The following is a 14854-nucleotide window of genomic DNA, read 5'->3' on the forward strand; positions in this document are numbered from 1 at the left end:
AATGTTTCATATTTATCTCTTAAGTTATAAGTAATTTTTTCTAATGGAATACAGCCATAGATTTCTTTTTTCCAACAATCTATACTTAAATATGTATCTGATTTCCAAGTAATTGCAATAGCCTTTTTGGCTACAGCCAGCGCAATTTTTATAAATTCTTTCTGATATTTATTAAGTTTGAGTTTCGGTTTTGTCCCTTCAATATCACCTAGTAAAAGTAATATTGGATTATGAGGAAGTTTTATTCCCGTAATTTGTTCCAATAAAAGTCTTAAATTTGTCCAAAAAGGTTGAATTTTAGAACAAGACCATGTAGAATGTAAAAATGTACCAGTTTCTTGTTTACATCGGAAACACTGATCAGATAAACTTGGATTTAATTTATTTATTTTTTGTGGTGTAATATATAATTGATGTAAAAAGTTATATTGCACTAATCTTAACCGAACATTTATTGTATTTGTCATACTATCAAGACACAGTCTTGACCAATTTGTTTCTTCAATTTTAATATTCAAATCACTTCCCCATTTTTGTCTTGACTTATGGACTCCTTGTTTAGTTGTCTGTTTTTGAATCAAATTATACATACAAGATATAAATTTTTTAATATTTCCTTTTTGAATTAAAATTTCTATTCTTTAGATTTCGGCAATAACATTGTTTGACCTAGTTTTTCTCTTATATAAGCCCTTAATTGAAAGTAACAAAATAAAGTGTTATTTGATACTTTATATTTATTCTTTAATTGATCGAATGACATTAATATACCTCCTTCAAAACAATCTCCTATGTATTTAATCCCTTGTTGAAACCAATTATATAAAAGTTGATTGTCCATTGTAAAAGGAATAAGTCTATTTTGAATTAAAGATCTCTTTGCTAATAAAGATTTTTTTGTCTCATCATCAACACTCATCTTATTCCATAAATCAATCAAATGTTTTAATATAGGAGATTCTTTCTTTTCAGAGCAATTATCTTAAAAAAAAATCAGCCTCAGGTTTATAATCACTGCCATATGTCGTGAAACTTGCTTTGTGGTAGTACAGTGCAAAACGTACTATAAACTACATTAAGAAATATATTTTTAATAAAATATTACAGGAAGAGCAAAAATATTGAGGTAGTGTTGCGTTCATTATCCATTCAAGCATCTGATAAGACCATAAGACATAGGAGCAGAATTAGGCCATTCAGCCCATCGAGTCTGCTCAACCATTCCATCATGGCTGATCCTGCCTTCTCGCCATATTGTCTGATGCCTGGCTGATCAGGAAACTTCAACTTAAATATACCCACGGACTTGGGCTCCACCGCAGTCTGTGACAGAGCATTCCACAGAATCGCTTACTCCTTGGCTAAAAAAATCCTCTGCTCTAAAGGGTCACCCCTCAATTTTGAGGCCATGCCCTCTAGTTCTGGATACCCCCACCATAGGGAACATCCTCTCCACATCCACCCTATCTAGCCCTTTCAACAGACAGTAGGTTTCAATGAGATCTCCCCCGCCCCACCCCCAGCCTTCTTCTAAATTCCAGTACAGGCTGACCACAGACTCAACCTGTAAATTACCTCTGGGAGTCTAGCCCGAGGACTCCCAAGTCTCTGCACCTCTGATGTTTGAACCTTCCCATTTAGATAATAGCCCACACTACTGCTCCTTTAACCAAAATGCATTATCATGCATTTCCCAACACTGTATTCCATCTGCCACTTCTTTGCCCATTCTTCCAATGTGTCTAAGTCCTGCTGCAATCACATTGCTTCCTCAGCACTACCTACCCCTCCACCTATCTTTGTATCACCCGCAAACATTCCGCTATCTAAATCACTGAATCTAAGTAGCAGTGGTCCCAATACTGACCCCCGAGGAACACCACTGGCAGCCAAACAGAAAGAGCCCCTTTTATTCCCACTCAGTGATTCCTACCTATCAGCCATTCTACTATGCATAACATCTTTCCTGTAATGCCAAAGGATTGTATCTTGTTAAGCAGCCTCTTGTGGCACTTTATCAAATGCCTTCTGAAAATCCAAGTAAATGTTGTCCACTGCCTCTCCTTTGTCCGCCCTGTTAGCTACTTTCTCCAACAACTCTTAACAAATGTGTCAAGCAAGGTTTCCCTGTACAGAAACCATGCTGACTTTGACTAGTTTTATCATTAGTTGCCAAGTACCCCAAAACCTCATCTTTTGTAATAGACTCCAACACTTTCCCAACCAGGGGTTCAGCTAACTGGCTTATAATTACCTTTCTTTCGCCTTCTTCCCTTCTTAAAGGCATTTGCAACCTTCCAGTCCTCTGGGACCATGCCAGAATCAAGTGATTCTTGAAAGATCATGACCAATGCATCTGTTATCTCTTCAGCAAGTTCTCTCAGGACTCTGGGATGTTGTCCATCTTGTCCAGGTGACTTATCCACCTGAAGACCTTTCAGTTTGCCTAGCACTTTTCTTTGCAATAGCAATGACACTCACTCCAGCTCCACGACCTCACAGACCTCTGGCACACTGCTAGTGTCTTCCACAGTGAGGACAGATGGAAAGTACCCATTAAGTTCATCTGCCATTTCTTTGTCACCCATTACTCCCTCACCAGCATCATTTTCCAGTGGTCCAGTATCAGCTCCAACCTCTTATTTAACTGGAAAAACTTTTAGCATTCTGCTCAATATTATTGGCTAGCCTGCCCTCGTATTTCATCTTTTCCCTTCTTCCAGTTTTTTTTATTTGCCTTTTGTTGGATTTTAAAAGCTTCCCAATCATCCAACTTCCGACTCACTTTTGCTACCTTGTGTTTATGAATCCTTAACTTCCATATCTGCCACAGTTGCCTACTCCTGCCATTTGAGAACAACTACTTCTGTGGGACATACATATCCTGCGCCTTGGGAACTATTCACAGAAAGTTCAGCCATCTCTGCTCTGGTGTCATCCTCACCAGTATCCTCCTCCTAATCCACCTGGGCAAGCTCCTCTCTCATGCCTCTGTAATTCTCTTTATTCCACTGCAATACTGATACATGTGAGTTATGCTTCCCCCTCTCAAATTGCAGTATGAATTCAATCATACTATGATCACTAAGGGTTCCTTTAAATTAAGCATCCTAATAAGATCTGGGTTACTATCTAGAGGGGAAGAAACTGTTCCTAAAATGTTGAGTCTTCAGGCTCCTGTACCACCTCTCTGGCAGCAATGAGACGTCCTGAATGATGGGTGTAGTCTTCAAAAGCTGGGGAGCTGGCTGTGTTTACAACCATCTGCACCTTTTTCCCGATCCTCCATACTAGACCTTGATGCAACCTGAATGAATGCTGTACATGTGGTGCATCTGTAGAAAACTTGCAGAATCTTTGGTGACGTACCAAATCTTTTCACACACCTAATAAAATAAAGCTGCTGATGTGCCTTCTTTGTAATTAAACGTACGAGAAAATTTTCCATGAAACTTATAGCGTCTCACTGTAACAATGGGTGGTGAGATTGTGGCATTGAGTCCCTGTTAAGATGGGCAAGAATCTTTTATCGGGAAGGGTGACTGCGTAGGATCAGTAAAAGCTGCAGATCAACCATCATGAGCACTAGCTTCCCCAGCAGAGGACACCTCCAAAGGCATTCCTCAAGAAAGCAGAATCAATCATTCAGGCCCCTATCACTCAGGACATGCCCTCTTCATGTTGCTGCCATCAAGGAGGTGGTATACCAGCCTGAAGAGAGACACTCAACGTTTCAGGAACAGTTTCTTCCCTTCTGCCATCAGATTTCTGAATGGGGAGTGAACCCACATTTTTTTATTTTTGCTCAGTGTTTTTATTTGTACTACTTAATTGAATTCTTTATATAGATTTCTTATTGTAACATAGTTTTTTTTATATTAAACTCTATTCTGATTCTACCGGTGTCGTCACTTTCAAAGAACAATGGACTTGCACCCTAGAACTCAATGATACTGAAGCAGAGGCCATTGTTATCGATGTTTAACTCAAAATAGTGAGGCTTAACAAGTACCATGGAAACACGCTATTAAAGGCATCGGATTTCAGAGTTCAATCCCAACATCACCTGCTTGTATGTTCTCCCGTAAGCATGTGTTTCCTCTGGCTGCCTGTTTCCTCCCACTGTGAACAGGCTAGGATTGAATAGGTGGGTTACTGCCCGTTGACTGCACCACATTTTATCTCTAAATAAATACCAGTTTGGCTCATGCAGACCAAGCCTTTGGTTCATTGGTTAATAACTTCACAAAACCAAAATGAAACTCTGTGCTGCTTTCAACCACACACGAGATCCTAGACACCCAGGCTTACTTCAGTACAGTGGAGTTAATCCAGAAAATGAATCGAATCTGCTGGAATGGTGCAGACAGAGGTATTTAGACCTCAAATACACAGGGCATCGAAGGGTACCATGCTACTATGAGGAAATGGGGTTAGCACAGATGACGAAAAGGGTCCGTGTGGACGTGGTGCACAAAGGAGCTGTTTGTGTTGTCCCACTCCGGCTCCAAGACCATTCATTCCAGGACTCTGCCTGCCATGGTTCTAGCCAGCTTTCCAACTCTACACTTCACGTTCTACAGACAAACAGGTTACAATGACCCTTTTCTTAATCTACAGTAACCCCAAGGTACACTGCATTTCAATGTCATGTAGACTATATTTTATTAGGAACTGGAGAAGACTCAGTTTTTACAGGTGTACCGTTGCTGAGCACTCTTACTAGCTGGTACGGAGGGGCGATGGAACAGGATTGGAAAAAACAAAGTTGTAAACTGAGCCAGCTCCATCATGAGCATTCGCCTTCCCAGCATCAAGAACATCTTCAAAAGGCCATGCCTCAAAATAGCAGCATTCATCATTAAGCACCCTATCACCCTGGATGTGTCCTCTTCTCATTGTGACCAGAGAGGTGGAGCCTGAAGACACACACTCAACGTTTCAGGAATAGCTTCTTCCCCTCTGCCATCAGATATCTGAATTTGAACCCACGTCCACTACCTCCTTTTTCTGTTCTCTTTTTGCACTATTTAATTTAATTTTTAAAAATACACTTACAATCTGATGCATTGCAATGTACTGCTGCCACAAACAAATTTCACAATACCAGTGATATTTGCTGATATTACAACCATTGTTGGCAGAATTTCAGATGGAGACAAGAGGTCCTACAGGAATGAGATACACCAGCCAGTTGAGTAGCATCTCAGCAACAATTTTGCACTCAACACCAATCAGACCAAAGTTGACTTCAGGAAGGGCAAGATGTGGAAACATGAATCAATCCTCACCGTGGGATCAGAAGTGTAGAGAGTGGATCTATCGCTGATCCCAACACATCGATGCAGCATAAAGGAGGCAGGACAGCGGCTATACATCAGCAGTTTGAGGAGATTTGGTTTGTCATCCAAAACACCCAAACTTCTATAGAGGTACTGTAGACAGCACTCTGACTGGCCTGGTTATGGGGGCAGCTACTGCACAGGATTGAAGTAATCTGCAGAAAGTTATAAAACTAGTCAACTCCATCACGGGTACTAGTCTCTGCAGGATCCAAGACATCCTCAAGGAGCGATGCATCAGAAAAGCAGCTTCTATCATTCAGGACCCCCACCACCCAAGATGATAGATAGATAGATACTTTATTCATCCCCATGGGGAAATTCAACTTTTTTTCCAATGTCCCATACACTTGTTTTAGCAAAACTAATTACATACAATACTTAACTCAGTAAAAATATGATATGCATCTAAATCACTCTCTCAAAAAGCATTAATAATAGCTTTTTAAAAGTTCTTAAGTAGTTTACTTCTTACTGTTATCATCAGGAAGGTGGTACAGGAGCCTGAAGGCACATGCTCGGCAATTCAGGAACAGCTTTTTCCCCCTCTGCCATCCTGAATGGACATTGAACCCATGAACACTGCCTCACTTTGTTTTTAATTTCTGTTTTTGAACTATTTATCTTAATACAAGGTTCCTTACAGTTGTTATTGCTAGGGTTGACAATGGGGACAAGCTCCCACTACCTATTTAATGCTCCAAATTGTGCGCACCTCAAATAATCCAGCTCCTGGCCTTCACCTGTTTCTACTAACAAAAGAAGAAGCAAAGCGGATTACTGGCACGTTAAAACCAGTTGCTTTGGGCAAGCAGGGCTTGTCAGCCTTGATTGGCAACTCATTTAGAAGGAAAACTCTGATCTCAAATCAGTGCGGCTATACCCACTCATGGGGAAGGCTTCAGCAATAATCCCAGAGGGGAAAGTCCACAGCTAGAGCCACTGCGGCAGTCCGACATTGAGTTCAATGCTGACTGGACACTCCTGCGACGCTGTTGGTGCCAAACTGTATCGGTCTCCCCCGTTCCTTCGGGTTCATCAGATGTGTGGAGAGGGGGACACGGGCACCAGCTTGCTCTCCTACTGTACTGCCCTGGCCTGCATATCTACACAGCTAGAACACAATATCCATGGTCAAATCTGACTGGAGGCCTCAGAGGCATCTTAACTACTTAATATACGTATCTCCTTACCATAATTCAGTTTTGATTTTCTATATTTAATTTGCATTGTACTGCTGCCGCAAAGCTAATAAATTTCACAACACACGCCGGTGACAGTAACCTACACAACATGACTGCTGAAGAACGTGTTTTCTGTTATATTGTTCTGTATCAACTACTCAGTGTCAAACAAACATGCTCTTCTGTAATCTTCTTTAAAATGCTTTCCTCTCACCCAGAACAAAACCTGCGCTTCTGACACCACACCCTGTTTGTGTGATAAATGTTACAAGAGCGCTGACTACCGAGGGCGAACTGTGCCCCCTGGTGGTGACTGAAGCATTAATGCTGCCTTACCTGAACGTGCCGGAGGTGTAGCCATTCTTCTTGCCCGGCAGGCAGCGGTAGGTACCCACCACCTGCACCCGGTCACCCGGCTTAGCCACATCCACCAGATCGTTGTCCAGAATGATGTCGACAGAGCGAGGCAGCTGACCAGCGGGAGCTTTCTCTGGCATCTCCTGAATGGTGATGGTCTGGTGGTCTTTGTACGAAGACAGTCCAAACTCTGTCTCCAGGGGATTATTCTCTTCATCCTAGTGAGGTTAAAGCCAAAGTAAATTATCAAAGTACATGTCACCACGTACTATCCAGAGATTCAACTTCTTGCAGACATTTACAAGAAAATAAATTTCTGAAAAACACAGACCTAGACATACAAAATGCAAAAGAGGACAAATTGTACAAGTAATGAAGTCAAACAAAGTAAACAATATTGAGAACACGAGTTGCAGAGTCCTTGAAAGTGAGTCTGTAGGCTGTGAGTTGGTTCAGGGTAATAACAATGCGTCAAGAAGCTGCTGGCGTGGGACCCAAGGCTCCTGTACCTCCTGCCCGACGGCAGCAGCGGGAAATATGGCCCGGATGGTGGGGTTCTTGATGAATGCTGCAGTGCTTCTGGTCAATGCACTCAAATGTTGGGGAGAGCTTTTTCTGTGATTAATGAGGCCGTATCCATCACTTTTTGTCGACTCTTCCATACCAGGCCATGATGCTGCCAGTCAGGCTGCTCTCTACTGCGCAGTTTCAAAGTTTGTCAAGTTTTTAGGTGACATGCCAAATCTACGCAGTTGGGGTACTGTCTTCCTTCTGTGACAGATCAGAAGTCGCACAGTTCCTGATCAGAAGTCTAACTGGGTGTCGAATTAGTCTCCAATGTTCTCTCCGAAGCCACGGATGCACCATATCGGATTGATTGTGAGAATGTGGTGCACATGCAGCTGACTGAATCTCGCACGCAAAGGCACTTTCTTTTAGCACAGGGTTTCAACTGCGTGTTTTCCAATTTGGTGAGCCTGCTTCATTGCCCCAACTCTGCAAGTTGCCCAGCACGTATAATTACCAACATGAGTCAATAAAAACACTTAATCATACTATTCTATTGTTATTCTTGCTCTGTGCGTATACATAACAGTGACTCCAAGAACCACCTGACTTTCAAACCCAGATGGTGCATGAGCTCAGCAGGTCAGGCAGCACCGGTGGAGGGAAATAGAGGGCTGACACACTGGGTCAAGGCTTCCACGCCAGCCAGTCCCACATGAAACTCTACGCCACAAACACCAAGCAAGACAGGAATCACAACATCAGAAAAAAGCTCTGCACTGTGGAACAAGGTCAACGGACAGCTCGCGTAACAGAAAGGCTCAATTATTCCTGAAGGAGAGAGCAAAGATACCTCAACAGAAGCCTGCATATCCAAGATGCCCTACGCAACATTGGAGTACAATTTTTAATGTGTTCTGAGGAAAATATAGAGGGGTTGCATGGAACCCACTGCTGGGGGCATGGGGGAGGTTGGTAGAGACATTACAGATGTTAAATAGGCTCATGGATGATAGAAAAATGGAGGGCTACGTATGAGACAAAGTCTGGTCTGATCTTGTAGTAGGTTAAAGCCTCAGCACATTGTGGGTGAACCGCGGTCCTGGACTATTCTATGTTCCTCGAATGGCTAATAGGAGGGGGCATAATTTCAAGGTGACTGGAGGAAAACGTGAGGAAGTCAGAGGTACAGTTAGTTCTTTTAAATAGAGTGAGTGATGGGTGCCTGGAACTCACTGCTGGGGGGTGGTAGTAGCGGTAGATACATGAGGGGCATTTCAGACACATTAGGAAAATGGAAGGGCTATGCGGGAGGGAAGGCTTAGATTGATCCTGGAGCAGGCTAAAAGGTCAGCACATTGAAGTGTCTCTACTGTGCTGTAATGTTCTATGTTCTAAGGCGGAGTGTCTCTGGGACTGCTGAACGTGGCTGACCACAGAGTGGTGGGTGTGTCAGGGGTGATGGGAGAGGCTGATGCATTACGAGACTCAGATAGATGAGAGAAGAATGAAGGCCTATGTAGGAGGGAAGATGGACTGACCTTGGAGTAGGTTAAAGAGTCAGCCAAAGGACCTGGACTCTGCTCCCCATTGTAAAGGACATTGAACTACCTTATCTTCATGGTGCTCTGTAAATAAATTACTATTATACTGTCTATTTCTACATTCTGACCAGAAGCAGCAAGCACACATGAATTGCCCTAACCGCTGCAGATTCCGTGATTGTAAAACTGTTCACCATGGCCCCGAGCACACCGGAATCAAACCCAGTAAAACGTGGTGGAGCTTTGCACATCCTGGCAATGACAGCTCTGGATTAGTGTGTGGCAATTGCACGTGAGTGGACAGTGTCGAGTGTTGCACTGTCTGAGGCTACTTTAAATGCAAAATATCCCACACGTTTTATTTTGTTTTACAGGCCCGATGAGCCAGCGCTGCCCAAATGTGACCAATTAGCCTACTCACCTGTACATCTGTGCAATGAGAGAGGAAACTGGAGAACAGCAAGAACGGACAAACTCCTTAAAGCAGCAGCAAAAAATTGAACCCAGGTCACTAGTGCTGCAACAACACTGCACTACCATTATGTTAGGGCAAACTCCGAACTTCGATGTAGAACAAAATATTAACTTCAGAAAACAATCGGAACGTGGACTGTAAATTTAAAATGCAGCTCTGGACAACAGGTTCTCAGAGCTGAGAACAGCAGGCATTTGAAAAATTTGGTATCTGGAGTGTGGGTGCAAAAGGAGGAGGTGTGAAGGTTATATCATATTGTAGATGCATTGTAAATATAGAATTTTCCTTTGAGCTTTAGTATATAAATGTCACATAATATTGGGTCAAACAGACTTCTCCGTTTTTGGTCAAATAAAAGATTACTTCATAGCTGCAAGCTGTGTCTCTCCGGTGACTGTTCACATCACAAAAACTACACAGTGCCACCTAGAATGGGCTCCTTTTGTACGTGTAAAGACAAGATTCTGCAGATGCTGGAAATCTTGAACGATGCACACAAAATGCTGGAGGAAGTCATCAAGCAGCATCACTTCTGTCCAAGTGTCTCAGTCCGAAACGATGTTTATTCCCCCTCAGATGACTTGCTCAGGTCCTCTGGCATTCTGTGCATTACTGCAGGAGGATACGGGTACAAATGGGGAGACATCTAACTGTTCATTTGTAAGAGATACCGACAGTTAACAAGCCGCTCCAACCCAATGAGCCCAAGCTGCCCAATTATACCCATCTAACCAATGAACCTCCTAGCCTGCACATCTGTGGCATGTGGAGGAAAGTGGAGCACCTGAGCAAACCAGAGGGTCACAGGCAGACCGTACAAACGCCTGACACACCAAGGTCACAGGCAGACTGTACAAACTCCTGACACACCACGGTCACAGGCAGACCGCACAAACTCCTGACACACCACGGTCACAGGCTGACCGTACAAACTCCTGACACACCACGGTCACAAGCAGACCGTACAAACTCCTGACACACCACGGTCACAGGCAGACCGTACAAACACCTAACACACCACGGTCACAGGCAGACCGCACAAACTCCTAACACACCACGGTCACAGGCAGGACGTACGAACTCCTGACACACCACGGTCACAGGCAGGATGTACGAACTCCCGACACACCACGGTCACAGGCAGGACGTACGAACTCCCGACACACCACCGTCACAGGCAGACCGCACGAACTCCCGACACACCACGGTCACAGGCAGGACGTACGAACTCCCGACACACCACGGTCACAGGCAGACCGCACGAACTCCTGACACACCACGGTCACAGGCAGGATGTACGAACTCCTGACACACCACGGTCACAGGCAGGATGTACGAACTCCCGACACACCACGGTCACAGGCAGGACGTACGAACTCCCGACACACCACCGTCACAGGCAGACCGCACGAACTCCCGACACACCACGGTCACAGGCAGGACGTACGAACTCCCGACACACCACGGTCACAGGCAGACCGCACGAACTCCTGACACACCACGGTCACAGGCAGGATGTACGAACTCCTGACACACCACGGTCACAGGCAGGATATACGAACTCCCGACACACCACGGTCACAGGCAGGATGTACGAACTCCTGACACACCACGGTCACAGGCAGGATGTACGAACTCCTGACACAGCACGGTCACAGGCAGGATGTACGAACTCCTGACACACCGCCGTCACAGGCAGACCACACAAACTCCTGACACACCACTGTCACAGGCAGACCGTACAAACTCCCGACACAGCACGGTCACAGGCAGACCGTACGAACTCCCGACACACCACGGTCACAGGCAGACCGTACAAACTCCCGACACACCACGGTCACAGGCAGACCATACAAACTTCTGACACACCACAGTCACAGGCAGACCGTACGAACGCCTGACACACCACGGTCACAGGCAGAGTGTACGAATGCCTGACACACCACGGTCACAGGCAGGATGTAGAAACTCCCGACAGACATAGCAGAATTGAACCACGGTCACTGGCACTGAAATAATGTTACAATAACCGTGCTGATGTAAACTTATAATGGATTTTGGTCAGACCCCATCTGGAACACTAGGGACAATTTTAGTCAGTTCAGACTCCTTACCACACTACCATGCCACCATTGAGGGTCACCTCAAAGTAAACTCAAAAAGATTCTGCAGATGCCAGAAACCTGGAGCAAAACACAAAAACTGCTGGAGGAAGTCAGGCAGCGTCAGCCCTGAAGGGTCTCAGCTCAAACCTGTGGTACAGACTGTGCCTTCTGCCAGCTCATGTTTCTGACATTTCCTCCTGCGCTTATTTGTGGGGAAGGACATCAGACTGTAAGTTCACTGCTCTTTGGCTTAGGGTATGGCAGGGTTAAGATTTCATCTCAACTTCAAATCTTTCCCTTCTCCAACAAACCTAACCTCATGACATCAAATATTCTTCTGTATACAACAGAAACAGTTAATGTTACAGAGGAATGGCATTTCCACAGAGCACAGAGAAGGGCCCTTCGGCCCATCCAGCCCATGCCAAACTGTTAATCTGCCTAGTCCCATAAAGCTGCACCCAGACCATACCCCTCCCATCCACACTTATCCAAACTTACCTTTGGTGGTGGTATCCATAATAGGGGCAAAGAGGGATTTTTTTAAGCTAGAGGGTAGTGATTCTGCCAGACAGCTGCGGAAGCCAAGAAAGCAGGCATATTTAAAGCAAAAATTGATAGTTTCCTGATTGGTCAGGGCATCGGAGGCAGGTGTGTGAGGTTGAGTGGGCCATGATGAAATGGCCTAAATTCTGCCCATCAAGTCTGCTGAGCCATTCCATCATGGCTGATTTATTATCCCTCTGACCGTGTTCGCGTTTAACCTTTGACACCCTCTAATCAAGAACCCAGCAACCTCCAATGATATGACATGGCCTCCACAGCTGTCTGTGGCAATGATCTGAATCTAGCACTATATTATTGTGACTACCACTGTCCTCTTCCCCTCCCCCCACCCCCTTAATTTGGCATCTTTCCCCCTTACTTTCCAGTCCTAATGAAGGGCCTCAGCCTGAAATATCGACTGTTTATTCATTTTCATGGAAGCTGCCTGACCTGCTGAGATCCTCCAGCACATTGTGCGTTTTGCGCTGCATTCCGGCATCTGCAGGTTCTCTTGCGTTAAAGACTCACTGCTCCACTGTGAAGCCTCTTCACGGGACGTCTACCCTGAAAAATTTCAATCCTCTCTCACCGTTCCCCGTCATCTGTGCTGCCCTCTGACCACGAACTCAGCCAGACTCGCTACTACGGCTACGCGTCATGTCCTGTCCTGCATCCCCAACCCACCTCCTTATTTTTCCCCTTCCTTTCCAGTCCTGAAGGGTCGACTGCTTATTCCGTTCCCTAGTGCTGCCTAACCCGAGTTCCTCCAGCCTGTTGTGTGTGTTACAGAAGGCAAGAGGGCCACTAGAGGAAAGTAGGTGAGAAGAGTCAGGAGACCAGACTGGGGAATAAAGGAGGGGAGGGGAACTGGAAAAATTATGGGAATGAGAAATTAAGAGGTGTTAAGGTGGTGGTGGTGGGTGGGGAGACAGAGGAGAACAAGATGGCAGGTATACTTGAGACCAGGTTTTTTTGGGGGGGGGGAGAGAGGAGGGTTAGTGGGTTGAGAAAGGGGGTGATGAAATAAGCTGGAAGAGGAGAGAACACCCCACCTTCCGCCCAGGTATTCTCCACCCTGATGGTATGAACATCGACTGCGGTAACCACTCCCATTTATATATCCATTTTGTTTTTGTTTCAGGAAGCTGCCTTCACCTGCCCATTCTCCTACGGCCCACTACCTCTCCTGTCAGGTTTCTTCTTTCCAGCCCTTTTCCACCTATCCCCTGCTTCCCCCCCTCCATTTATCCATCTGGCCACCGGGTCAAGTATCCATTGTATCCAGTGGTCCTGGCGAGGCCTCCTCTACATCGGTGAGACCCCATATCGCTTCGGACGCCACTTTATCAAGCACCTCTGCTCCGTCAGACAGGATTTCCTGTTCTCTACCATTTCAATTCCACCTCCCAACCAACCCTTAGCTGGCTTCACTTAAAACCTGCCAGTGTGTCCTCCTTCCCTGACCCCCACCTTCTTCCCCTTCCCTTTCCAGTCCTGATAAAGGGTCTCAGCCTGAAACATTAACTGTTTAATTCCCCTCCATAGATGCTGCCTGACCTGCCAAGTCCATCATGGGCACTAGCCTCCTCAACATCAACAACATTCGTCAAAAGGCTGTGCCTCAAAAAAGTAGCACCCATCATTGTGGACCCCACGTGCTCGCTTCTCATAACTGCCAAAGTGGTTGCACAGGGGTCTGAAGACGATGACTCCATTCCTCACAAGATGGCACTTGACTGCTGGGTTCCTCCAGCATGTTGTGTGTTATTCGAGATTTCCAGGATGCCCTCTTTTTATTGTTTCCATTAGGGAGGAGTGTTCCTGGGACACACACTCAATGCTTCAGGAATAGCTTCTTCTCTATCACCAGATTTCTAAATGGTCCAGGAACACTAACTCTTTACTGTCCTTTTCCACTATTTTGTAATATTTATAATTCTTTTTATACATTTATTAAAATCTTTTACTACATTAAAGAAATTTTACCCACATATGCCTGTTAATAAACCCGATTCCTCTAGCACTGTGAAAACAGAAATGCTACAGGTACTGGAAATCTGAGGTAAAACTGGAAAAGGAAGACTGAGCCGGTGAGGCAACATGTGCAGAAAAATATAACAGTGAACAGTTCAAAACAACGACCCTGAATCAGCTCTCGGAAATGTACTCGGCAATGCAGTCAGTTCAGGGAGAGAGCTGAGTACTGCCTTTCATACAACACTGGGGGAATGTGAGTTGTAATTTTTTTTATTTATAGAGTGGTGGATGTCTGAATGCCCTACTAGGGGTGGTGGTAGAGGCAGAAACGTTTGTAGCATTTAAGACTGTTAGATAGGCTTATGCATGATAGAAAACGGAGGCTCCACAGGAGGGAAGGGTTAGATTGTTTTTAGCAGGTTGGTGGTGTGGTAGTGCAGTGGTTAGCACAACAGTTTACAGTACAGGCGACCCGGGTTTAATTCCCACTCCTGCCATGAATAGGCTGTGATTAAATCCGGTGATTGCTGGGTTGAGTGGTTCGATGGGCCTATTCCACGCTGTATCAGTAGATAAAAGGCCGACACAACATCGTCGGCTGAAGGGGCTGTAACGAGAAGTACTGTTCTCTGTTCCGTACTTATAATAATTTATCTCTATTCTACAATCATTTCAGAACAGCAGCTTTATTTTGAGATGCTTCACCCTTCTTGCCTCAAACCTTCTGATAAGGGAGGTGGAAATGAGTGTACTTTCTATCAGAAATACTCCAACCAGCTCTCATTTAAGGGTTACTTCAGATCCACCATTACCAGCT

At 45.0% G+C, this 14854-nt stretch overlaps 1 protein-coding gene across 1 annotated transcript in view; it reads right to left on the minus strand.

Moving 5' to 3' along the window:
* mcm3 (minichromosome maintenance complex component 3) overlaps window positions 1-14854 on the minus strand; it is a 73080-nt gene that overhangs the window by 44090 nt on the left and 14136 nt on the right. Inside the window, exon 5 of the mRNA XM_073050296.1 lies at window positions 6863-7101. Within this exon, the coding sequence (XP_072906397.1) occupies window positions 6863-7101 (239 nt within the window). The remainder of the gene's footprint in view (window positions 1-6862; window positions 7102-14854) is intronic.

This window comes from Hemitrygon akajei, chromosome 7 (assembly GCF_048418815.1).
Source record: "Hemitrygon akajei chromosome 7, sHemAka1.3, whole genome shotgun sequence".
Lineage (NCBI taxonomy): Eukaryota > Metazoa > Chordata > Chondrichthyes > Myliobatiformes > Dasyatidae > Hemitrygon > Hemitrygon akajei.